Source organism: Phycodurus eques, chromosome 15 (genome assembly GCF_024500275.1).
Source record: "Phycodurus eques isolate BA_2022a chromosome 15, UOR_Pequ_1.1, whole genome shotgun sequence".
NCBI classification, from domain to species: Eukaryota; Metazoa; Chordata; class Actinopteri; order Syngnathiformes; family Syngnathidae; genus Phycodurus; species Phycodurus eques.
In genome coordinates this window covers 22,007,677-22,034,301 of record NC_084539.1, presented here as the reverse complement: position 1 = coordinate 22,034,301, position 26,625 = coordinate 22,007,677, and the positions used below count along the sequence as shown (strand labels likewise).

The 26,625-nt window shown below is 45.3% G+C and overlaps 1 protein-coding gene across 16 annotated transcripts in view; it reads left to right on the top strand.

Moving 5' to 3' along the window:
- Window positions 1-11,648: 11,648 nt before the first annotated feature.
- Window positions 11,649-26,625, top strand: part of rapgef1b (Rap guanine nucleotide exchange factor (GEF) 1b) — a 52,995-nt gene continuing 38,018 nt past the window's right edge. For 6 of the 16 annotated variants that reach the window (XM_061698351.1, XM_061698357.1, XM_061698352.1 and 3 more), the window contains exon 1: window positions 11,651-12,004. In XM_061698351.1, the coding sequence (XP_061554335.1) occupies window positions 11,977-12,004 (28 nt within the window). In that variant the 5' untranslated portion in view covers window positions 11,651-11,976. Of the gene's footprint in view, window positions 12,005-26,625 lie in introns of all 16 variants that reach the window. The other 10 variants (XM_061698355.1, XM_061698359.1, XM_061698354.1 and 7 more) reach the window with 3 other exon arrangements.

Genomic DNA, 26,625 nt, shown 5'->3' with positions numbered 1-26,625 from the left:
CCGGAAGAACTAAATCCACCGAATCCCTGGTGAAATGCGGCTTCAGTTTCAGCCCCTGCAGACTTGTGTGGAAAAAAAGAAAATTTACATTTTTTTTTTTTTTTTAAAACACTTACAAAATGTGTTTTCCTAGTTGCTCTCCTTCACCCCCCCCCCCCCACCCCACCCCCCCCACCCCCCTCCCGCTCTGTGTGAATCTTCCAGCAACAGATGGCCGGTGGAGAAATCAGCAACACGTATATTTTTTTTTTTTCTGCCGCTTATTTTAACAACAACAACCCAAAAAAAAAAAAGGTCTCAATTGGACATCCACACAAACACACACGTTTGAGTGTCTTCCAGCTGGGGTTATTTTGATTTTACATCATCCCATGGACTGAAGAGCGCGCCACAAAGCAACCTCCGCCTGAGGTCACGTCCAGTGAGGCTCATTGAACGCTTCAACTCAGGTTGTGTGTGTGTGTGTGTCTGTGTGTGTGCTAGTGCGCGTGAGGATGAGATAGAGTACACAAGCAGGGAAGTCATCATCATTTGTCTAAATCACCAAAACATACAGTTCAATGAACCTTTGCTGTATCACAGATTTCGAAACGTAATTTCTTAAATGTGATTTTACAGTACACGCTATCGTGTACTTCAGTGTAGTACCATGTTGTGCCACAGCACGCCAGGCAGCACTGAGCTGGACTGGAAGACATGTTGCGTAAATAACCAGAGGTGTGGAGAGAGTTAAAAATTGTGCTCAAGAATAGGGTTAGTTTAGAATAATCTGACAAAGGTAAAATTCAAAAAATGCCTTCCCAATATTGACTTCAGTAAGAGTAAGTATTCGGAGAAACAATTACAGTAATTCCTGACTGTATTGCAGAATCAGTGCATCACAGATTTATTTTTTTATTATTATTATTGATCGGTGTAGTGCAGTTACTCACCTGCACGTCTCTGGTACAGTTAGCATTTTTGGCTAGATGACTCGAAAGTTGCATCAAACGTCTCCGGTACAGTTAGCATTTTTGGCTATTTGACTCAAACATTGCATCAAACGTCTCTGGTACAGTTAGCATTTTTGGCTACATGACTCGAAAGTTGCATCAAACGTCTCCGGTACAGTTAGCATTTTTGGCTACATGACTCGAAAGTTGCATCAAACGTCCCCGGTACAGTTAGCATTTTTGGCTATTTGACTCAAACATTGCATCAAACGTCTCTGGTACAGTTAGCATTTTTGGCTACATGACTCGAAAGTTGCATCAAACGTCTCCGGTACAGTTAGCATTTTTGGCTACATGACTCGAAAGTTGCATCAAACGTCCCCGGTACAGTTAGCATTTTTGACTATTTGACTCAAACATTGCATCAAACGTCTCCGGTACAGTTATCATTTTTGGCTACATGACTCGAAAGTTGCATCAAACGTCTCCGGTACAGTTAGCATTTTTGGCTACATGACTCGAAAGTTGCATCAAACGTCTCCGGTACAGTTAGCATTTTTGGCTATTTGACTCAAACATTGCATCAAACGTCTCCGGTACAGTTTGCATTTTTGGCTACATGACTCGAAAGTTGTATCAAACGTCTCCGGTACAGTTAGCATTTTTGGCTACATGACTCGAAAGTTGCATCAAACGTCTCCGGTACAGTTAGCATTTATGGCTATTTGACTCAAACATTGCATCAAACGTCTCCGGTACAGTTAGCATTTTTAGCTACATGACTCGAAAGTTGCATCAATGGCTCACGCCAGGAGAAATGTTGATGCTGTTGACAGAAAAACAAAACCTTACTAATTTCAACTCCCACATTTGCTAAGTCACCGAGTTGCTGAGTGACTGAATGACTGGAATGATATCAATTCACAAGACCGAGCTGGCCTGACGTATTATGGACAGGAACAAATGTAAGTAAACTTATATTTCCTCAATAGTTATTGTCAAACATGTTACTTTTCTTTTTGGGTGGGGGGGGGCGGGTTCGATTCGTGATTCGTCGAGGAGCCTTTCGGGAGGGGAGGAGTGCGTGTTGGTCAATGATGTGGATCTCATTGATTTCCAGTTTCCTGACAAGTGTTCAGTGATTTCCTGTCCCGGGCCGAAATATTGTGCTTGTTAATCCATCGGCGCGCCACTGTCTGCAGTGTGTGTGCGTGCGCGCGCGCGTGTACTTGTGGGGTTCAACGCAAACAGGATGCTAATGAGCCCGCGCTAATCAATGTGTGCTTAATCAGCTATTCAGCTCGGAGCGAGCGAGTTCATGAGAAAGTGCAGCTCTTTGTGGACATCTCGCTCCTCTTCGTCCTCCTCCTCATCCTCGCTGAATGCACATTCACGTTCCCTCCATGAGGCCGAAGAAGAAGAATCCTTTAATTGACCCTCAAGGGAGAAATGCTCTTTTGATTTGATTTCATTTGCATACATGTAAACACACACCCAGGGATATATATATATATATATATATATATATATATATATATATATATATATATATATATATATATATATATATGCACAAGGAAGAATTTTCGCTATTTGCCTCATCGGAAATAGGAACAATTCTGCCATAAAGTCGACTTACAAGGTTATGAATAAAAATTGTCACTACGTGGATTTTAGTCAGTGAATGGACTTACACACTTTTTATCATCTTTTTTTTCCCGAACACCATACACGACTGACAAGTGAAAGCAGGTTATTCCAATGACTCGAGCGGATTTTTCTGTCTTTACCGGGAGTTTTGCCCGCGGCCGTCTGCATGCGTTTGGCTGCATTTGAGCCGGGAAACCCGAGCTGTCGTTGTAACGCGTGCCGCTCTAAAGATTAAAAGAAAAAAGAAAATAAATCCCCGCCTGACGGACTACGAACCGTTTGAAGAATTTAAAAAAAATGATAAAATAAAGGGAAAAAAGATGGACATGTCTTCAGGATTGCAATGCAGTGGATGATGATGATGATGCTGATGATGATCACGTTGGTGTTCTTCAGTTTTCTTTCCATTTTCGTTCAGAAATGAGCTTTCAAGATGCAAGTCAGCGCGTGCACTTTGATGTGCCGCTCGCCGCTCATTAGGCCCTCGCGCGTCCAAACGTGACTGACGACGCCGATGTTTTTTTTTCATCATCAACAGAAGCGAGGGGGGGGAACGTCACTCGTCCTTCAATTCAAGTGTTCTGCCGCCGTCTGACGTACTGTACACTGCTACCTTGACTTCGGACTGTCAGGTTTTGTTTTGTTTTGTTTTGTTTCGTTGTTTTTTTTTTCAAATTTCTTCGGGTACAAGCCGCCACTCGGTCCATGTTTTGCTCAGAGTCAAAATTTGAGTTGCGAGCGATGCTTTCGGGTACGCTGTCGCTTGAGTGAACTAAAAAGAAAATCCCGAAAATAAGGTCCAGTGAATCCCCCGCATATATGCGGTTCCCACTAGCGCTACTTTTGTCTAAATGAAGCTCCTCAACTGACTTCAGCATAGTTCCCTGGCACCAGGATGCCGATTTTGGTCGTAGTTATTGAACACATTCCTCATTTAAGATTGTCGGCCCGGACCTGTTCCAGACCCTAAAATCGGGACAAACCCACTCTTAACGCAGCTCAGATCTAAGGAGAATCTAATCAAACACAAGATTGTCTAGTGTTTGAGTGGACTTTTTGGGGGGGGGGGCTTTGTGGCTGATTTGAATTCATTTGAACGGGGAATAAATTGGGTGGCGGAAAAAATGAAAGTCAGTGTATTTGTTTCGTTTTTATTGTTTTGCGTTATGTTGCTGCAAAAGTGAAGCACGTACGCTACGGCAATGGCGCGTGCGAGGCGGCCAGCGTACGTAATGCAGCTAACGTACGGCTGGCATCGAGCAGCAAAAGGAAGGCCGCTGAATACCAACCAGACATGAAATATTCTTTTTGATTGCGCACTGCAGCTGCGGATTCTCGCCCCAGGGATCTTTTTTTTTTTTTTTTTAATTCTGCTTTTAAGCCAATGTGCTGTACACGAGCACACAGTTTAACAAACAGTCCTCCCCTGGAACCGCGGTGGCCCCACCGGTGCTTTTCTTGCCGCTTACAATCCTTCCCGACAAATCCCAAGCAACGCATCCGCCCGTAGGCCGGGCGGGGCTACAAAGGGAATTATTGATTATTGACATTATTAATCTATGTGTTTACAGCGGCGGGGGTTGGGAACCTTCGTCGGAAGGTCTCGGCGGGCTCGTCGTGATGAAAGTGACCTTGCTTAGGAGCGACACGCGGCCGGCCGGGCAGCTTTTACTAATGCAGATGGGAAGACTTTAGGGAATACTAATGTTAGTCCGGGCAACATCTTAGGCCTGCTTAAAAGCTCTTTTTTTTTTTTTTTTTTGCCCTAGAATGAAGGTTGCTTTTGAAAGTGTCCGTCCTCTCATCTCGGGTTCTCGTCTGAAAACCTCATTAGGAAGCTGCGGATCAAAGAGCCGGGCATTTGGCCTGCGAACTGGGCCGGACCGGACTGACAGGCGAGCTGCTTGTACATCTTTTTAGCGCCAGAGACGCTATTTTATTTCGGCCCTTACGGCGAGCCGCCGGCAGCGCGGCGTTCCTCCGGAAGCGTGCCGTCGACGGCAACTGCCGCAAAGCGGGAAATTAGCCTCGCGTTGTACTTACCGGGACGTTTAAAGGCATTTTCAGCGAAATTGTCTTCAAGTGGACTTGACTTATTATCCCTTAGTTGGGTATACATAAAGTTTTCGAAATCTGAAGTTTTGACGAAAGAAAATGTCATTATTAAGTAGATTTACAAGGTTTTGGTGGAGGCTGCAGGTTAAAGGTCAGCTCCCATGACCGGGTGACCTCACCTCCCGGCGATGGATGTTGCTGGGCTGGTTCCTCCTCCTCCTACCGCAGCTTTTCCGGACCTCTCAGTGCACACGATCCGGCGTATTAGAGATGCTGACTTTCCCACCGTCAGCTCACGTTGGTCATACGCTCCAAATCTCACGATATGGCAAAACGTGCACAGTATGAATATGGAAAAAAAATCTGCAAAGCAAAGAATCCACAATAAGTCAACCGCGATGTAGCGAGGGAACTCTGTACACGGCACATTTGCACGCTGTTATATTGCATTTTTGTATCTCATTGATTGGTTCCAATAATTGCTACATGCTTGTGTTTCTATCATTTTCCACCACAGCGTTTCAATTTTCGCTTTTGACAAGAGTGCAGCAGTTGAAAATCCGGAACATTGCACATGTAACTAATAAAGGTTTTTACGACAGCGACACGGTGACCCTGGAGCAAATGATTTCTATACCCATCATTTCCTATGGGTAAAATTATTACAACTAACAGTGATGACGTTTATTTAATCGATTGAAAAAAAAAAAAAAAAAAAAAAAAGTGAGCTCATCTTGACCCCGCCCACAAACCTCCCGCCTTCTATCGCAGTCTCGGGCATGAACCCAAATTGCGTGACTCACGGCCGTCCTGTTCGGCGAACCGCGTGGGCTGGACAGCAGGCAGGAGAGCCTCGCCGGGGCGGCGCCCGAGGGGGCGCCGGCGAGCGAGTCGCACCCACGGAGCAGACTGTCTCCGCCGCGAAAATAACGTGCTCCTGGTGTGAAGAGGCGCCGACGCGTGACGTTCCAGCTATGCCACGAAGCGAACTGTGAATTCTTCTTCAGAATGTTTGGGGGGCCAGCGGCCCTGAATCCCACTCGTGGTGGCCATTTCCGGCATGTGAGAGAGTTTATGTGCACAGGAGGGCCGCGAAAGCTAGGAGGACCAAAACAAGAGCAATCTGTACCCGTCTGACCTTAACACGCTGCAGAAAGTGTCGCGAAAAGGTTCAATTCCGAAGCGTCGTTACGCTTTACGAATGACGTGTGAATTGTGGAAAACGTAAGGATGTGAAGAATGAGAACAAATTCTTCTTTTCTTCTCCTGTCCGGCCACCCAGTTTAGAAAGTAAGTCGTACAATGCAGGCAAACGCCACGGGCTACAGTAAGTGCGGTATATGCCGTGGGCCGCATAAAAACGGACTGCGGACCTCAGATGGCCCCCGGGCTGCAGTTTGGACACCTCTGTCTTAAGTCAATGCATTCGTGTCTCCAAGCACAACTGCACAATATTTCATTCTTTTTAGTTTTGATGTGTCAGTTTGACAGCACACTTCAACTGGGTGTGACAAATCCAGCTTGCGTCTTATTTGGAGACCGGCGAGAGCGAGAACAGGTGCGACTGAATACTTTAATAGTAATAATCGTTTTAATACGTTTAAGTCAATCTTTTTATGTCGTCTCTATATCGCAGATTTTGAGCTACACGGGTGGATCCGAAACGGGGGGTCCAATGTCCTCCTTTCTGCATTTACACCTCGAGGAAGCGCTCAGCGAGCGGGCTAAAGGCCGCCGCAGAGACCCCGCAGAGACCCCCCCGCGGCCCCTTCGAGATCGGAGCGGCTAATGGAGGCGGAGGTGCAAGAAAGCGGCCTTTGGCCCGCGTCAGTTAAACGTCACTCAGGAGCGCGTCTTGGCTTCAGAGACGGAGGACGGAAGGAGACGGCGAGATGTTGAAAGGCGGCGTTCCCAAAGAGCAGCCCACCGAGGCCCGGCTCAGCACATAAATAATTCCTGTGAAGTCGAGCGCGTATGCTCACGTCGGTTGTGAAGCCTCCTCCGGCCGACTTGTGAAAACATTCCGTTTGGCTTGGTTTTCTTCTTTGTCTGTTCCTCCACCCCTTCCTCGCGCCTCCTTGTCTTCCGCGCGACCTTGTCAACACTCGGCGCGTGAGCTCTTGGCAGTGACAGAGTGTTCCATCGTCATGCAGTATTGAGCAGGTTATGACCCAGACATCTTGTCCCGTTCGTCCAGCAGCTCTCCGTCTTCACTCTTGCAGCCATTCATCTTAATTCCAACTATGAAAAAGGACCGAAGAGGCCAAAGATAGACCGCCGCCGTGTGTTATCCAGTTTCAGTCCGACTGACCACCCGCCGAGGTTAGCGGAGCTTTAGGCTGCGTTTTCCGCTTGCCCGTCGAAAAAGGAAAAAAAACGTGATCAAGCGCCGTCCTTGCTGACTCTTGTGTTCGGCTGCCCGTTGTAGCCCCGCCTATTCCCGAATTTGCCTCCAGTCGACCCGTTTATCCGTTAAACACCAAAAACAATTCAGGCTTCAATGACCCTAACGTCCCTAAATGTTTTTGTAAACCTTCAAGATAATGTAGTCTTCAGTGATTATAAGGTGATTTGTAATCGTAGGCCCAAACATCGAGCCTTTGTTTTGTTTTTTTTTGCGACCGTTGTGCGATTGAGAACAGATTCTCGTTCGCGAGGCCGACCTGTCAGCGGAATGAAACGGCGTGAAATAAAAACGAAGGCGTAAAATAACAACGTAAAATAAAAGCGAAGGCATAAAATACAAAATAATGTACAGTGTGGTAGAGTTACATAATATATTACCTTACATCATACCACACGGTGACTAAAGGGTTGAAAACAGCTGCAGCCGTCATGTAAAGTATCCCTCACTAACTTTTTAAATGATGATATTTCGATGAATGAGGTGAGGTGTTTTTATTTATTTTTTTAATTTGTTGCAGAGTGTTCCAGGGGCAAGAGATTTTGAAAAAGATCGACCAAAAGGAGTGGAGACTTTGGAAACGAAGAGGTTAATAAAACGTGCGGGTGGTGCTATGCACGGTGAGCAGGGAGCAAGGATAGGATGGGGTCTCACCAAGAAATGTTTTGGAAACAAACATGGACGAGTGAATTTGTCTGCGTCAGCGAACAATGTTTTTGTCGTTTCACCTAATGTATGTTGTTTTATTTAAAACAAAAGAGATCATTTAGTCTTCAATGAACATTTTGAAGGGGGGGGGGGGCCATTGGACTACCCATGTGAAGGTGCAAGGCATGTAAAAAAACAAACCAAAAAAAGCAGAAAACTGCATCTTTGATGAACCAGGCGTATAAAATATATGAATGTATGAAATGGAATTGAATTGAAGTGCCCCACGCAGAATGGCGGGGCATGTGTGAACTCCACTGGGAAAGTGCCAACTACTATTCAGTGCTCCCTCCCTGGCCAAACAAGTTTGAATGAATCAGCGTCAGAAGAACAAAGCGCGAGGCCAACGTTTCCAGCGCCTTTACACGAGGAGACCCCCACCCTCTATCACGCCTCATTAGCAAGCTCGAGCCAAACTACAATAGAGTAGAGAGCGCCCGCATGCTCATAATTAGTACTCGTTCCCCATCTTGTGGCCAAATGTATAATGGCAGCATTGTGTATGTACAGTACAGTATGGACCACTGGCTCCATACAACATTTGGCACACTTTGGAGACTTTCACACGGGTATTAATTTAACAACAATATTAAAGTAATGCAATATTTTATTGGATCTCATTTCAAGATGTACAGGTGAGACCGGTGGCCGATGAGTGCATATGACCAACAGGTGGCAGCAGAGTCACGTTTTGTTTGTTTTTTTGCCACGAAAAAAACAGATTGTGCGGTTAAAATGAGGAGGCAAAGATAAAAACGTCGTAAAAATGGTGGGGGTCAGTCATCCGCCATCCAAACACAAGGTCGTCGCATCTGTGGGGGATGCGGGTGTTTCAACACCCACACTTTCCCCAGTGAACGGCTTTATTACCCACACTTTCCGTTGTACGTGCAGGGGGGATATGTGCGTTTAAACACCCACGCTTTTACCGACAAAAGGTTTCCATTTGTAACACCCACACGCTTCATTGCAACCGGAGCGGGCTTCAACACCCGCAATTTTCCCAGTGTAACTTTTCAACACCTACACTGTTTGACACACTCACGGCGAGATGTAGGCCTTTGAGCACTCCTTTCCTGATGAAAGTTTTCAACACCCAGTTTTCACCATAACATCCGGGATCTGGATTTTTTTTAACACCCCAAATATTTCCTGGGAAAGGGTTCAAGCACCCACACTTTTCATTGCACCCACCGGGAATATGGGTGTTTCAGCACCCACAAATTCCCGAATCAAATTTTCAACACCCACTTTTTTTTCATGCTAGTGGGAGATGCGGGTGTTTCCACACACCCATAATTTTCCCTGTGAAATGGTTTGACACCTAAACTTTAACTGAAACCAACAGGGGTGTGGGTGTTTCAATATCCTCACTTTTTGTCCCACCTGAGGGAGGGTGTGGGTGTTTCATTACCCACACTTTTTCTCCCACCCATGTGCTGATTTGGGTGTTTCAGCATCCACAATTTTCCCAGTGAAAGGGTTCAACACTTACACTTTTCATTGCACCTCGGTTGAATGTGGGTGTTTCAACACCCACACCTTTTCCTGTGAAAGGTTCAACACCCACACTTTTTGTCACACCCGCAGGCGACGCTGGTGATTAAGCGCTGACCCTTCCCCTGACGAAAGGTTTCAACACCCACACTTTTTGTTGCCCATGCAGAGGAAAAACGGGGTTTTAACACCCACACGTTTTTCCCGACACAAGTTTTAAACACATACACATTTGTTTGCACCTGCAGGGGGCTTCACCCACAATTCCCCCAGTGAAAGTTTTCTATTTTTGATGCACCAATACTTTCTCCTGGTGAAAGATTTGAACACCCACACCAGTTTTTCTAGAGAAAATGACATTTAAAAATACATGTTTTAAAATTGTATTATTATTATTATTTTTTTATCAATTTTTTTTTTTTTTTTTTTACTCCCGTTCAGACAACAATACTCAGAAGTGAGTGAACAATGACAACAGCAATAATTAGCTGCGACTGTTTGTCCCAAAATAAGAAAAGCCGCGAAAGACAGCGAGCGTTCTGCATCTGGGTCCTGCCTGCCCCGACGAGTCTGCGGCTCAGGAGCCATTGTCTCGCCTGCGTGCGACTTTCTCGTAGCCTCGGGGAAAGCATTCCGCGCACGCCCTTCCTCTCCGAGCGAGCACGGGCGCGGCCTCCTGCCGTGTGCGAGGCATTGAGAACTGGGGCAAATAGCAATTGGAAGGAGGGCTGATCACTAATTAAACACGTGATGATGAGGATGAGGATGAGGATGAGGATGAGGATGAGCATGAGGATGAGGATGAGCATGAGGATGAGCATGAGCATGAGGATGATGTGCGTGTGTGTCAGCACTTTCACGCACGCTCGCTGCTTGCACGAGCTGACCTAGATCACTCAAAGCAATAATAAGTTCCTTCTGTGAGTCGGGTCAATAATTCATAAAAAAGAAGGGGAAAAAAAAGTGCAATGTTTACTTCCACCTTTCATGTGGCGCACAGACAGACAAGACGGCTGTGCAGAAGTCTCGGGACACCTCCAGCGGCCTTTTTCACGACTGTCATGAATATTTTCACCTTATGCTACTTGTGCTCTGTGTTGTCCTGTGCGGCGCGACAATTGCGGGTACAAGTGGGATGGATGACTTGAAATCAGGGGTGTCACACTCATTTTTGTCGTACATTATAGTTACGGTTGCCCTCATAGGGCCGGTATTGACTTGTTTAACAATCGTTTAATCACCTCATCATCGTATTACATAGACACAACAAATGGAATGGATCACTCGTTTAGAAATCCGAAGTCAACGATAATAGTTTGTTCAACTATTGTTCGTTACTGTAAAAAGGGGTTTGGTAACAACAAATGGTTGCAATATCTCGACTCATTATTTATTACATATGACAATTGAACATTTTGGCACAGATTTGTGCAAGAATCATGGAAGTTGACGCTCATGTGTTGCTTTCGCGGGCCAGTTACAATGACGTGGTGGGCCAGATCTGGCCCCCGGGCCTTGAGTTTGACACCGGTGCATACTATAGACTGCAGCCAGTGTGCCTGGCATTGTCTATAGAGTCACATTTAAATTGAAATGTTTTAACACCCACACTTTTCCCAGTTCAATCTTTTCACACCCCCACATTTCAACACACCCGCGGTCTGATGTCGGTGTTTAAACACCCACTTTTTAGTTTTCCCCGTAAAATATGTCAACACCCACACTTTTATTCACCCAGACTTTTCGTCATGTTTCAACATTCAACACCCACACTTATCCTGGTGAAAGGTTTCAACACCCTCACTTTTTCGTTTAAGAGGATTCTACACCCAGATTTTTTCCCAGTGAATGGTTTCAACACCCACAAATTTTCCAGCAGCAGGTTTCAACACCCGCATATTTTGGAGCCAAATGTTTCAACACTAAAATTTTCCAGCGGCAGGTTTCAAGACCCGCATATTTTTCAGCCAAATGTTTCAACACTCAAATTTTCCAGGGGCAGGTTTCAACACCCGCATATTTTCCAGCCAAATGTTTCAACGCTCAAAATTTTCCAGCGGCAGGTTTCAACACCCGCATATTTTCCAACGAAATACTTCAACACTCAGATTTTTTCCAGTGTAAGGTTTCAACACCCACAAATTTTCCAGTGGCAGGTTTTAACACCAGCATATTTTCCAGCGAAATGCTTCAACACTCAGATTTTACCCAGTGAAAGGTTTCAACACCCACATTTCGCGTCTGTTATTCCACAGCGGGCAATCAGCGGTACCCGCCGCCTTCGACATGTCCCCCAGTGCCCCACCCCCCGCACGATGTATCCCGTCTCCCTCTCCTTCCGTGGGCCTGGAGGCAGAGCGTCTCGGAGCTCCACACACGCCCGTGCCCTTGTGACAGATTGCCGTTGCTCATTCCTACCGCGGCGGGTCGCTGGCACGTCGGCCGGCTGGCTGTGGTACCCACTCGCGAGTTCACGGGCTCCACCAGGCGTCAACGCGCGTGTGTGCAGTGTGGCCCCAGCCAAAGATCACCCAGCCACGGACTGACTTGACCGACGAGCGGCCTCCCCGCACCATGTGTGTGGAAGACGGATATATTATTTTGAGCCCACCCGAACCGTCTCGCGGACACTACGGAGTGCGGAAAAGGAGGTCGGAATAGTCGTCGTCGGTGACGACGAACCCGCGGCGAGGCTCCAGCGTTTTTGTCGGAACCGCCGAGCGCAAGAAAATGTCGGGCAAAATCGAGAGCAAGCAAGGTAAGACTACCGCCGCCGTGTAACGGTGCCCCGAGGCTGGGCACGTCCGCCAGCCGAGCGGGGGAACGTTCATTGTGTGCGCTTGCCCAATTGGGCCTCGTACGTTCGGTTGTAGCTTAGCGCTTTAGCTCTTCTTTTTCTTTTCTTTTCTTTTCTTTTTTTTTTTTGAGGGGGCGACTTGACCGGCATCCTTCCTCGCTAGTAAACAAACGAAATTTGAGTCGCGTTTTCACAGCGTTTTGCCGTAAAACACACTTTCGCTTTTGCCGTAAGACGGAGCCAGCCGCCGGGGCCGCTCTCACCCGGCCAGCTTACCCCGGGAACGGGGGGCATCAGGCGGCGTCTGGAACGGGGGGGGGGGCTAGCCGAGCGCGAGGCTAACGGCTAGCCTCGCGCTCGGCTAGCCGGTTTTGGATCCTTCTACCTGTAAACTGACTACCGCACTATTATAGGCTACTATTGTTCATTCATCAAATCACGCGTGCCAAAAAAAGTCTCCATTCTTAACCTTCAGGTCTCAAACAACATCCAAGCCAAGTCACAGGTTATCTCAAGTAATAGGTCAAGTCATCTTATTTCAAGGAATTGGTGGCTTATATGTCACCAACAAGTTCTCTTGGTGTATTATTATTATTATTATTATTATTTGCTCAAGAACATGAAACTGACAGTCATTTCCAACAATATCGTTGAGCACTCATATCAATACAACAGCACCCCAAAATGATGTATAATTGCAAATTTGATATGCACCAAAAAAAAACAAAAATAGGTGTCATTGATTTAAAATGGTATGAACACAGTGCCAATCAAAGTTCGCCGCGGTCACACGATGCCAGCGACTGTACAAAAAGCCTGGAATACCAAACAAAAGCAAACACCTGTGTGACATCGTCGTCCCGAAGTCTCTGTGAAAGGTGTAAGAGCCGTGACTGATCGAGTAAATGAAACGATAAGCCGACAAAACTCCTGCATATAGGCGGAGAGGAATCTGCATGCAAGTCCGAGTCGCACTGACTCCACTCCAGTGACTCGAGTCCAAGTTGTAGCGACTCGAGTCCACGTCTCTGGTCACTGTGCTAATATAAAGCGTGTTAATGCAAAGGACCAAGGCGTTAAAAGAACAACAACAGGGAACGAACTGACGAAACTACCCCATTCGGCTACTTTTGCGTCCCCGCTGCAACCAGCTGTCGTCTGACACACACAGGTGCACAAACACGACCGTGTGATGCAAGGTGAACGCACACGTGGGAGGAGAGTGTCACATACCAACCACAGGGCCTCAACATTTCCGACAGATGCCTTGCATATCACAAAACAAAAGAAAACAAAAAAGCCTCAAGAGTCAAGTCATCAGGACTTATCTGCTCATCCAGGCATCCTACTGTTGCCCCATCAGCAACTCCAACGTATTTATTATTCATTTATTTCCTATACTGTATTCTCTTCATTTTGTAGCATTAATCTTGGCTGCACAGCTTCCAGTTTGTGTATGTGAATGCTGAGTTTTGTTTTTGTCCAATCCGATTTCAGCATCATTGTGTTGCCACGTCAATCGAATCTGCCCAGGGCCTTCACAATCGCCGGTGCAGGTCGATTTAAACTATTTCTTTAAGCAGATTTCAGATTCGCCACATGCAGTAGGGTCTCAATCTGCCGTCCGCAGCCAAGTTCACCCAGCAAAAAAATCTCTGCAGCAATCTGCATTCATGAATACATTTAATAATCAGCATCTTTCGTGAGTATAATGTATTTTATCTAAATATATTGTGTTTTTGTCAGACTATTATTACATAAAACTGAGTTTTAGTTGCTCGTGCTGTTACAGCTGCGGTTGTTTTTCAAACTGTTCTTTAAGTAAAGTTGAGTTCACTAAGTACTCGTACTTGTGAAAATGTTAGCGGTGCATCCGTTGTGTTATGTTTTAGTGTTTCATATGACAGCAGTTGATGTCATTTTTTTTTATTGTTTCAAGTTTGTTGGCTTGAAATGAGATCAACCTTTTGCAAACCAATGTTTCTATTTGGATTTCTGTTACTGGTGTTGTACATTTGAGACCATTTGTTTGTGCTGTTTCACAAGAATTGCAAAGTTGAATTTGGCTGAACAGGACAGGGTAACAAAACAACAACTCAGAAATAAAAAGAATAGTGAAGCTGTACACTGCTATATTAGCGTTGCATGCTCGCTGGCAACCAGTTAACTGCTTGTCACTTGTGTGATGAAAAGGTTTTACTTTTACATGCAGGTCGTTTTAACATTTTACGTGACTTTAAAGGTTGATTTAATTGCACATAAGGGTCACTAACTGTGTTTTTAGGGGTTCCGTTGTAGTGAAACGCTGCCCAAAATGGTTGCCGTAGCACGCAGACCGAGAGGGCGAGTCAACGTGCGCACGAACTAACGAAACTTGAAGGGAGACATACAGCCCAAGATACTTCCCCGTTACCATGGTTACGGTGTCCCAACGACACTCGTTCGTCCTGCTGTGGACCATTGTAACATGTTGTGCATGAAAAGGGAGGAAGTGTAAGATTTTTTGTCACACTCGCTGTCAATAATTGTCATACAACACCACTTTGAATTTAGGAAAAGAAGATTCTCGCTTTCTTGCTGAAAGGGTTATTCTCCTGAGAATCACTCAATTAATATTTAGTTGTGGAAGCACTTTTCTGACAACTGCTTGCCGTCTGTGTTGCATGGAGTCAACTTGTGAACTACTATTTGAGTTCGCCACGTTTGGACTACATCGCACAGTAAAAGCTATTAGAAACTTCATTTTTAAATGCGCTACTATTATTCTCAATCGGCGTTAGTGGGTTACAGTGCGATCTCAGAGGGGATCCCCGAGAATTGACTGCTTGTCTCTTGGAATCAACACACTCGAATGAATCATTTGCGTTTTTTGTTTTTGTTTGTTTTTTTTGCATCACTGACGAAATGTTATTTGCTGTCATAGTGTTGGGAAAACTGATGCCCCGCCCACAGAGTTGAGCAGTGTGACACAACAGCTTTGGCATGTGAGCGTTGCGAGTAGTTGTGTTTTATAATTAGCCCCGTCACCACGTCTGTCTTTGTGAGCAGTCAATGGTAGTTGATGGCCACGGCCTATTTTTGTCCTCCCCCAGCCTCCTCACCTATGTGGCACGTGTTTGCTGTTTAAAGCTCTTGAGTTTGCTTGGAGTTAGCACAAACGTGTCAGTTATTTCCCAGCGCTTTGCTTCTCGCCTGATGTTACAGTACAGTGGACCCCTGTTTATTGCGGGGGATACGTTCCAGACCAACCTGCGTTAGGTGAAAATCCGTGATGTCGAGAGGCCAAGTAATTAGTAGCTATAAAGATTCACTCCTCCCACATGCTTTAAACACGCTTTAACTCATGAAAGCACACTTTTTGCAGTATTCCTGAACGCCTGTTCTCCCACTCTCGCAAGTTACACGTTGCAGTGATTCTACAATAACACTGAATGCAGTATGGCTGTTGAGTGCATACCAATAGTTCTCGAAATAAGAGGCAATGTGTGCTTGCTTCAAGTGCTTTAATTTGTCACTCACAGTTTGTTTACTGTAAAAATGACACGCAAAACAAGAGCATTAAAACATACATTTATTGACCCTGTAAAGGGAATGAGATTTGTTTCTAAGTACATTATACCTTGTTGAAGATAATTGCATAAAATGTGCTAAGACTGACAACGATGGAGTACTCAATTTTGGATTTTTCAGGTTAAATAGTTTTTTTACCATTTCAGGTGTTCTAATCAGTGACACTCTTTGGAGTGCGGCATGAGTCACCCCTCAGCCGCTGTATAAGAACTTGAGCGCCTTCATTCGCAGAGGCAGTTATGGGGCGCAATTGTGACGTGCAGTCAGCTAGTTAACAAAGACTACAACCCGAAAATGCATATTCCCTTCCGGTAGTATGCTGCCGTGGTAGCATAAATTCAGACTTGCCAAAGTATTTAGAAGTCGTTGATATGGCCGAAATGTTCATAAGGTGAATGTTCGTCAGCGATATAAAAATATTCCAAATTATCAGGGAGTGATAAACTGCAGTATAGCGGGGGAACGCTGTACCGAAATAGTAAACAGTGGGAGTGTGCAAACAACGAGCTCACTGGGCCGCTCAGCGTCATACGCTGCAATTTCGAGGTTTGACGGCTGCAAAGCGCTTCGCCTGCTCAACGAGAGACTTGTTCACCCCCGTAGATTTAGCCACGCTGTAATTATTGTGATTTGTATGGGAAAGCAAGGAGAGGGAGGCAGGGAGGGTGGAGATCCATCGGGAAGCGGTGGGAATCTCGCTCCACTCCAGAAGGAGAATCGTTCAGCGCAACGGGCGGATCGCGTGTCTTGCGTCTGCCTGGACACCGCTATCCATTAGCAACGGAAGGCTAACGGCGAAGCTTCTGCGCCAAACATTTCCACGCCTCTTCTTCCGAGGGACCATGGATGCCAAGGTTGCTTTGGAAGACTCTGGATATAATGCAACAGTGCTACTTTTTACTGTTTGTCTATTAAGATGAGTTATTTGTTGCTCTCGCTGTGTGCCACACAGCAGGCCGTCCGCGGGCGGATGGCCTTTTCCCATCCCTGCCACACTTCAGTGTGTCCTCACGCCAACTAACTGGGTGGCACCTGTGGTGGCACCGCCGTCCTCCTGCCCTGTTAAACGACTACTTTTAAGCGCTTCATGACTCCCCACACCCCTCCACCGCCACCACCACCGCTCGCTATTTGTGGATCTTCCCAGGAAGAGTGTGGGTCAAGTGAGCGTGATCATCATGAGCTTGTTTGTGACTAATCCTCAGCAGGGTTGTGAAAAAATGCCAGTCCGAACAGCAGACGGCAGTTAGTTAGTAGACAAAAACTCTGTCGACCGCTCAGTCGGGTTCTTCCACGGGGCCTCTTGGATGGGCAACGCCAGCTGGAGGAGCCAAGCCTCCTCCGAGGACACGGACTCCTCACTACCAGGGGACCTTGAAGATGACTACTCAGGTAAAAGGCAAACTAGCAGGCCTGATGAACTGTACTATAATAGTTATTGCACAATCTGTAAGATACACTTATGATTATGATTGAGAAAACGGTGTTGAATGATGAGTTGAGTCTTCTTCTTGACCTGACCGTAATTTGAATGTGTGAAGTGTCAGTCGAAAAGATGTTACGAAAGGTAAATTGCTGGGAAGGGAGACGGAACGCCGACCGTGCAGTTTATTCAAGAATAGACACGGTGGAAATTCACACGGTTAACATGATCATTAAGGGGAAGGCTAATTAACTGACTTTTCTGTTACTCGGATTAATGGCGCACAGGTGCGCGCCTTCGACCCTGAACTGGATGGGGCACTGTCGTCTGCTAGCAGGCTAGCCATTATGTTTTGCGAAATGACCCAAAGGCAACCCAGCTGTATACTTTATCCATAGCTGAGAGAAATTGCCTTCCACAAACCCGATGATGGATGTTCGGTTCCCAGTTTGCCCGTTGAGAAGTGGTTACTATGCCAACAGGAACTATTTACGACATCCACTCAATTTATCCTCCTCACCCATAGGTTTCGATGGCTTAATCTAGATTTTGTTTTAGGGAAATAAAAAAAGACAACAATATTTTGTGGACGTTGCAGTTCAGGTCAGCGACGTTTGTGCCACATAGAAGTATCCTGGTGCTCGTTGTTTTCATAATATTATGGAATGGTCTATACATCTACAGTTTCATCTGGAGTATTATTTATTTTTTGTTGATGCTTGCCAGTTTCAAAGCTTTAAATGCAAAATGGCCTCTTTGGCACAATGAAATGCGGCAGGGGCCATTCCTCTCTGGGCTTTTTGTGTCGTGTGGCTTTACGCAAGGTGCTCATTTGCTCGGCCGAAACCCTGGGCGGACCCAGCGCGGAGAGGCCGCCCCGCCGGGCCACATCCTTCCGTCGCAGGCCTTACGAGAGGGGTGGGGGCTCGGGGTCACGGGGGGCATTGTCGCTCCAATATGAAGAATGCGTTCACACACGTACGTTTGCTCATTACCCATGATACCACACTTCCGCCTCTTCAGCCCTTTGTGCACCTGACTTCAGAACAGATGAACAGACCAACAAGGGCGGCCTCGAGATTGCAGTATATTCTCATATAAATCCGGAAAAGAATGAAACAATCTTGCAGTTGAATTAAAAGACAGTCACAAATGATAGAACCGTTTCCATAGAAACAAACAAATTATTTCAACTATCTTAAACCTGGAACCAGAAATAATAATAATAATTTTTAAAAAAATCCATTTTTACTCGATGCACAAAAAATTGAGATCTCTGCTTTTTGCGTTTGACGTCTTCATCATATGCCTATGTAGTTTTCCACTCCTAATCACTTAGCTAAACTTTGTTTTTCTCTCTTAACTGCCACATCGCCTGCCCATGGAAATTAGCTACAAAACTACAATCTCAAGTTTGTTTTCTGTACATGGTCCCTGACACAGAAAAACAAGTAAACATAAACAATCCCACCTCACAGGGCAAGATTGTGTTTGCGCCGTGGTCTTAATCCGGGTCAGCAGTACTGAAGTGTCGCAGTATTTGCTGCGCCGTTTGGGCTGTAATCTCCCCGTTCTGATGCCAAGCGATCCTGGCTTGCTCATGCCGACGATGTTCTTGATTCGCATGCGAAGATCTGTTCCGGGGGGAACGCATCCATCCCGGCGAGCCTGCCTGCAACACGTCGTAATTAGGCTAGTTGAGCATATCGTTTTGTAATCACAGCATTCTGCGGTGCCGTAATGCCTTGTTTGGAAAACACGACGTTGGCGCGCTCTAAATCGGTGCGTTTAGCCCCAGCGGGGATGTTGTCAGTTAGCCCTGACCTTGCCGCTTAGAATGAGCCGCAGACGTGTGCAGCATGGATGCAACATTTTACTGGAACGAATATGGTACCGTGGTAGTGTACGGAGAAGAGGAGCGATGTCAAACTGCCCCTTTTAACTCCAATCCAGATATAGCCGTTTGAGCTCACAGTCCTACTAACGTAATATACCATAGTTAAAATGATTATTGTTTAAATATAATTGAAAAAGAATATAAGCCTATACTGAAGATACATTTCTTCAGCAAGCCTCCTCCAACTGCGTGACATGTGACAACTTTTTCCGTCACGTGACCGGAGTGAGAAAGACTGTGGCTGCGGCTAATGCTAGTACAACGTACAACTACGTCTCAAAAGCAGGAAACATGGCTTGTACTACTAAGAACCCTGAAATTGTGGAGCCTCCATGCTCATTTAGGTCAGCAGTATGGGAGCCATTCGGTATTTTATTAATCAGAAATGGTTTGGTAAATTTCCTAGTCAAGAACATTAATTTATTACATTGTTATTTTTGTTCTAGTCTCTTTAACCTTTATTTATCCAGCTAAGGCAATTGAGAACAGATTCTCATTTCCAATATCGACCTGACATAAGACAGCAGAGTAAAACAATGCAAAATAAGAAAATGCTTTGAGTTTAAAACCTGCAGAGTAGAGTATATCAAAGTATGCCAATACTTTGCTTAAAGCAGCGGTAGCAGTTTTTGCCTTGATCCTCCATTTTGCATCCACTTTTGCCAAGTCACTTGAGTAGCAAGTTGTCAGGCTGTGCTTGTGCACGAGTGTGTCAAACCATTGAGGCAGCTGCCCGCTGGAGTTGGCATACTAGGAAGGGGGACGCCCCATAATCGGTGCCAGTTTCCGATGGCTTGGTCTATATCAGGAAGAAGTGGGAGGGGCGACTCTTTCGAAAACAAGTCATCCTTCTTGTGTATGAATGAGTGCATCCATGCTTTCGAGTTGTGTATTTTTTTTATTTTATGCCACTCACTGTCGACTCACTGGCACCATGGGAAGGGGGTGGGGGGGTCTCATCCAATGAATGTCAGACTGGTATCCTGTGATGCACTCACGAATGATCCTTATGCAACCTGGATAGCAGTGGACCTCATAAGTATGCAAAATACCATGAATGCCGCATATTGTTTTTGGAACATAGCCTCCATTTATATTAAAAAAAAAAAAAAAAAATATATATATATATATATATATATATATATATATATATATATATATATATATATATATATATATATATATATATATATATATTTTTAAATTGCTATCCGCTATTTTTTACTCAATCCAAAGCAAATGTATTACTTTACTGCGATCCAGTGGAATCTTGGTGTTGTTCGGTGAAATTCATTTATAGTTTTTTTTGGTCATCTGTGTTTGAAATGTGCTGTTTTTTTGGTACAGGCGTCAAAAGTGAAAGTTGGTTTCTGCTTCTCTCCTGATGCTTCTCGCCTGGTCCAAATGGCCCGGGGCATGTAGTCTACTTTGCCCTTACAATTTGCATGTACCGTATTTTCACGACCCTAAGGCACACTTAAAAGTCTTAAATTTTCTCCAAAATGGACGGGGTGCCTTATAATGCGGCGCGCCTTATGTGTGCACTGAGTTCCCAAATCTATAAATGTTGTTGTGTGATGAGCGCTCCGCTTGACTGACAGAGAGCATTTCTTGCCGACATGCTGCATGCGGACATAAAGGGGGAAGGGTGCGCGTGAAGGAGGATGCTAAAGGCACCCCCCCAGTAGGTATATAGCGCCGGGGTGTGCTTTGTGCAAAACAACATCGGTTTGGCTCAGGACCCCCAAAAATGTCACCTACGAAGAGACACGCTTACGAACCACAGTTTAAACTGCAAGCTATCAGTCACGAGGAGGAACATGGGAATCGAGCATCGCAGAGAGAATTCACGGTTCGCAAGTGGAGGAAGCAGGAAAACGAGCTTTGCTGAGTTTCCGCGGAAACAAGGCGAGGTGGGCCCGAGTTGGAAGACCAACTCGAGCAATGGATTAATGAGCAAAGAACAGCCGGGAGAAGCGTCTCTACAGTCACCATTCGACTGAGGGCAATAACGCTTGCAGAGAAATGAAAATCGAACATTTTCAAGGAGGTCCGTCTTGGTGCTTTCGTTTTATGAAACGGTGGCATCTATCCATCCGGGCAAGGACTACCGTGGCGCGGCAACCTCCGGCGGATTACAAGGAAAAGGTGGCCATCTTCCGCTCCTACTGCAGTAAAAAGATTGCCGACAAATACATCCAGCCCAACCATATCACTAACATGGGCGAGGTGCCACTCACTTTCGACATCCCGGACAGAAGAAGGGGACCACCAACGCTAGCGATACGCGCATCGGGGCACGAGAAGTCGGGTTTTATTGTTGTGCTTGGTTGCCATGGTAACTGCCACCTATGGTGATTGTTAAGAGGAAGACGCTGCCTAAAGAAAAGTTTCCAGCCGAAGTCATCGTTAAGGCCAATCAAAAGGGCTGGATGGACGAGGAGAAAATGAGAGAGTGACTGAGTGAGGTTTACGTAAAGAGACCGGATGTTTTTTTTCCCCGCGTCACCGTCCCTGTTGATCTGTGACTCCATGCCCGCCCGTCTCATAGCTGCTGTGAAAAACCAAGTGCAACTAAGATTGGGAGGCAACGCCGAGCGAGTTACGCCACCATATGTGAATGGATTGTGGACGCTTGGGCTAAGGTATCCGCTTTGACTGTTGTCCGAGCTTTTGCGAAAGCCGGCATCATTGCTGAACAGCCCACCGGCAACGAGACTGACTCAGACACTGACGAGACGGAACCCGGCGTGCTTGTTGGAGAACTTGCCCAGCTGTTCATTTTGGATACAGAACATGAGGACTTTGATGGATTTGTGGATGAGGATTGATCAAAAAATGATGTGAGTACATTGTTAAACACTTCAGTAAAGTACAACCAAACTCAGTTTTGCTCCCGCTGCCTTTTTAAAAACATTGTTTTAGCGTGCATGCATGCTACTGTATGTTCTAAGCTAGCGTATGTTTTACCATGCCTGCGCCCAATAATACGGTGCGCCTTATGTATGTGTTGAATACAGAAATAGAACCCGTAACTGAGACTGTGCCTTTTAATACGGTGCACCATATGGTCGTGAAAATACGGTTCCGAAACATTTATTATTGTGTGTAAATGCCAAAAGATGAGTTCAATGACTTAATAGGGTGTGTGTAATGTGCCAGTGTGCTTATTTGTTTGTCCATGATGTCACATCAGTTTGTGCTAGCGTGTTATTTAGGCTAGTAGGCTAGCTAAGACTGCGGATGAGCCTTGGGAAGATGGCGTATTTGTGTTGAATCATTTCAAGAATGAAATACAATGTTTTATGCCACATGATCGCGTACATGCTAGATGCATGGGGTTGGTGCTTGATGATCCTCCCCATTTTAAGTGCTTTGTCGGCATCTTGTGGCATCTATAGGCAATGTCAGGCCCCTTTTGGGGTGACACTTCAGTTATTGGCAGATTTTCGCTGTGGTTCTCTGTCTCTAACTTCTCCATTGGTTCACTGCAGTCGCAAATATTATTCACATATTGCACGCATGTGCTTTGTTTCTTAACAAAGTCACATTGCCGACTATTGGCCTGGCATACCTATTACAGTGTCTCCTGCTCTGAAAGAGAAGTCATGTTGTGTCACTGCTGGTCATAAATGCTAATTGGCGTCTGCGACTTGCAGGGTAAACACATGCGTCACTGCCTCCCACAATAGTGCAGTGTTGTGCTGCACCCGACCCGCATCTCCAAGAGTTCCTTTTCACCGCTGACACATAAGCATCTGGACTTGGCTGCATCAAATGCCCCAACATTTGAGTTGCACTTGTATTCATATTAATATTGTATAAAATTGAAAATAAAAAGTCATTTATACTTTCATATTCTGTACTAAAACAAAAAGTGAAGGAGTTGAATCAATATATATATATTTTTTCACCCCGACACAAGTATTAGTACTTCTTCTTAGGTATTGTGTGTGAGTACTTTTGCCATCTCTATCTGTTTTATGCTTCTCGCTCCTCTTGCGCGCCGACGCAGAATCCGGCGTTTTATTGGGCGTCTCACGACGAGCGCGAGCAGCTGCGGTCTGTGGAGGGCTATGAACTCATCTCAGCAGATCGCTTTGTTTGCAGACTCGACGTTCGCGCGGCTTGACAAGCTGGGTATTTATAGCACCTGACGGTTCTCTTTTGTCTGCTGGTTTTCACCCAAGGTAAACGCGCACTGTCTGCCTGTCGGTTTCTTGAGACGCTCGTTTCAGATCTTAAAATGGAACGCGCCGGAAAATATCTGAAGTAGCCACAACGTCATTGGAATGATCAGACTGCTTTGAGCAAAGTATTTACCCCTTTACATGCACACGCACACACCGCAAAATAGCCGCATCAGAGAGCGAATTGATTCGCTGAGATGTGTAGCGACGTCCACGCCAGCGTCCGGTGTGACATATACAATACTTGTCGGGCAGTGATCATCGCTTTCAACACAACAGGAGCGTCGGGTGTTAAACTTCACATCCCCGACACTCCGCTGCAGTGAACCCATATTTTCCGCGGGGGCTATGTTCGAGACCCAGCCACAATAGGTGAAAGCCTGCGATATACTGTAGACACCATATGCTGTTTGTATATTTTTATATGGATTTACCCGTTGCACCTACTTTAAACACATTTAACCTTATTAAAACACACTTTTTCAAGTAATCCTGAGTACCTTTCCTCCCTGTCTCTCTCGCACAGTTCTCCAAATAAGATGCGAATGCTCGCGTATAATTTGAAACGCCATAGGTGGGTTAACGGAAGTTAGCATCGTTACAGTAATTATCAACTGCTACTTGAACATTCACAGAGCAACAACACATTCAAACAGAGCGTACGCCTATACTCGCAGGCATATATTTTCTCTACTTTGTGGGAACAAAGACTATTACTGAAACTTAGTCGGGGACCTTCTTTGCCTTTTTTTGTTATTAATTACGCTGCCTTTCTTCTAGTAGATGACAGTGCTGCCCGGTATGTTGTGGCACAACGTGGTATTACAATGAATGCACACAACTGCAATTATACTGCCTTTATACTGTTAAAACCTATAAAAAACGAATGAAGTATGATATATGAACAATGCACCGCGATATAGTGGTCTTTGTGCCACGCGATTGGCTGGCGACCGGTCCAGGGTGTACCCCGCCTCCCGCCCGAAGATAGGTGGGATAGGCTCCAGCACGCCTGCGACCCTAGTGAGGATAAGCGGTAAATAAAATTGAATGGATTGATGACCTTATTAATTACTCTGTCAGTTAAGTGATTGATTACGTTGCATTCTGGTTTGTGTACAATTTCGGTTTACGTTGCCACCGTAGGAGCGGACGTCTGTTGTAACCTGACCCGGATGCTGTGTTGTGTGTGAAATTTTTGCTGGGTTCATGTGTGTAAAAGAAAAAAAAAAAAAAAACAGGCGAATAAATGCTCTATCCAAGTTTGCAAACGGGTGGAAATTTTTCTTTTAGTTTGCAGTAAATTTCGTAGGGATGTTAAGAAGTGGGCATTTCAGAACTACTTAAATTCCTTAATTCCCGTGGAAAGTTTTTTCAAATTTTTGGGTGTTAAAGGGGCTCGTTTTTGTTGAGCGCTTTTTTTTTAGCCCGGCCCGTTTCAATGAGTCAGGTTCTCATACAGTCCAGCCTGCTGTGAACAGACCGTGTCGTCATGTCCACAAAAGAGGGAGCGGCGCTCGCCGAGGGACGGGAAACGCAGCCAGCAGGCTCGGCGTCACCGGGGGGAAGGAACAGGAGGGTAGGCGGGCAAAAAAAAAAAAAAAAAAAAAAACGGGGGTATGTTATTTCCCACGTTGAATGCTCGGCATCATGTGCGAGCGTGTCAGGAGCCCCGTTTTGCCTTCGCATGCACAGGACAATTTGGAGCTTTGGTGTTGCCGGGTGAAGTTTGGCACCACAACGTGTTAATGTTAGCATGGAGGGGAGGTTCTTTAATTTTCCAGAAATAAAAAAAGTTTCAATTTACTGCATTTTTTTCCTTTTTCTTTGGGTTTTTTGCAAGACTTTAGAATGAATTGTGTTGGTTGTAGTGACTCCCAAACAGATTGTCAGATGTGTAGCGGAAGATTACCCAATTTCAGGTAAATGGTCCGAAAATGATCATTTATTGATCATTTCATCCTTGCCCACATGCAAAGGCATTACAGTACCTTAACAACCCTCAATTTCCAGCTTTGTTCCTGTTTATTCCCAAAAAATACCATTAAATCATGGAAAGTTTTTAAGTTTGAAAATTTCTGGAAGTTTGAAACTCCGGTCTCTTTTTTTCTTTTCTTTGCCAGCAACATATAGTGACAGGTGAACAATTAAATGCAGTCCCACCAAATGGCACAAGGTACAATTAACTTGTTGCCATTTATACATAACAGCTTGGTGTTTAACTAAACAGGCCCAGATTTCACACTATGTACATTTATGAGTAAATTGAGACGAGGACATCATTATTTCAGTTCATATACCTTTTGTGCCATTTTTGTTTGGTGGTGTGCTGTGAGATTTTTCTCATGATTATGCGCCTTGGCTCAGCAAACATCGGGAAACATTTCACTAGATTAATTTGAAAACAAATTTGCTGTCATCCCAGCAACACGGAAGCATGTGTGTAATCCATGCTAAACCCAGCGATTGATATTTTGCCCATTTTGGGATAATCTCACACCATGACTCATTTTAGCCGTGTGGTGGCAATTTTGTTCGCACTCTTACCACCACTTTCTTCCAATCCAACTTATACTGATGTTGCTCTATTACCACTCCAGGTGTCCTCTGCTTAGAACCGCGCCCTGTGGCATCCCCTTTTTGTGTGTAACGTGTAAAAGAGTCACTCAGTAGTTGTGTCTGTTTCTGTGTGTAGCATATAGGACAATTGATTGACCTACATCTCGGGGCTCAGTCCTCCATATATTCAATAAAGATAAACTTGTGTGCACTTTACAAAATAGTCTGTGTCGTCTTCCACTCTTCAACAAGAAGGAAGGAAACGTGTGCGCTAATGAGGCATGAATGACTGCACAGATGGAAGAAAGTTTGTCGTATGGTACACAGAGAGCGCTTTGGAAGGAGCTTTGTCGGCCCTTGACCTGCAACAGAGAGACCATTGAACCCAGGGGCCTGTAAAAGGTTTATGTCGCCACGCAGTATATTACGACACACACAGGTACTCGGGACCCTCCTCACACAACACCGCCAGCCTACATCTGACCTTGTGAATGGACCGTTTTGTCAGAGTCTTTGCAGCGATCGAATCAGGAATGAAGTCGTCCTTCCTCAAAGGCGCTTATTGAATGAATCTCCTGTGGTCCGTGATGTGATATGATTTCACATCAGCCACTGAAAAGACACTTTGTATGACTTAAGAATGCAGCTGCAGCACTGTGTCAGGCTCCCCCGTGTGTTCTGCTGTTGAATAACTTAGTTACGGCCACGGGGAGAGACCTGAACCTCAAAATGACTCCCCCAAATTTATTTTAGATTTTTAATTTTGTAGTCGAAAATACAATAATGTGATGAAAGTTAAGTCGATTACCGTAATCGATGTTATTGATATTTGTCAGCGCAGTACAGCAGTTCTCAACTTTTATGCCATGGGCTGGTTTCATGTAAGGCACGGGTGTCAAACTCAAATTCACACTAGGCCAAATTTTAAAACTGGGACAACGTC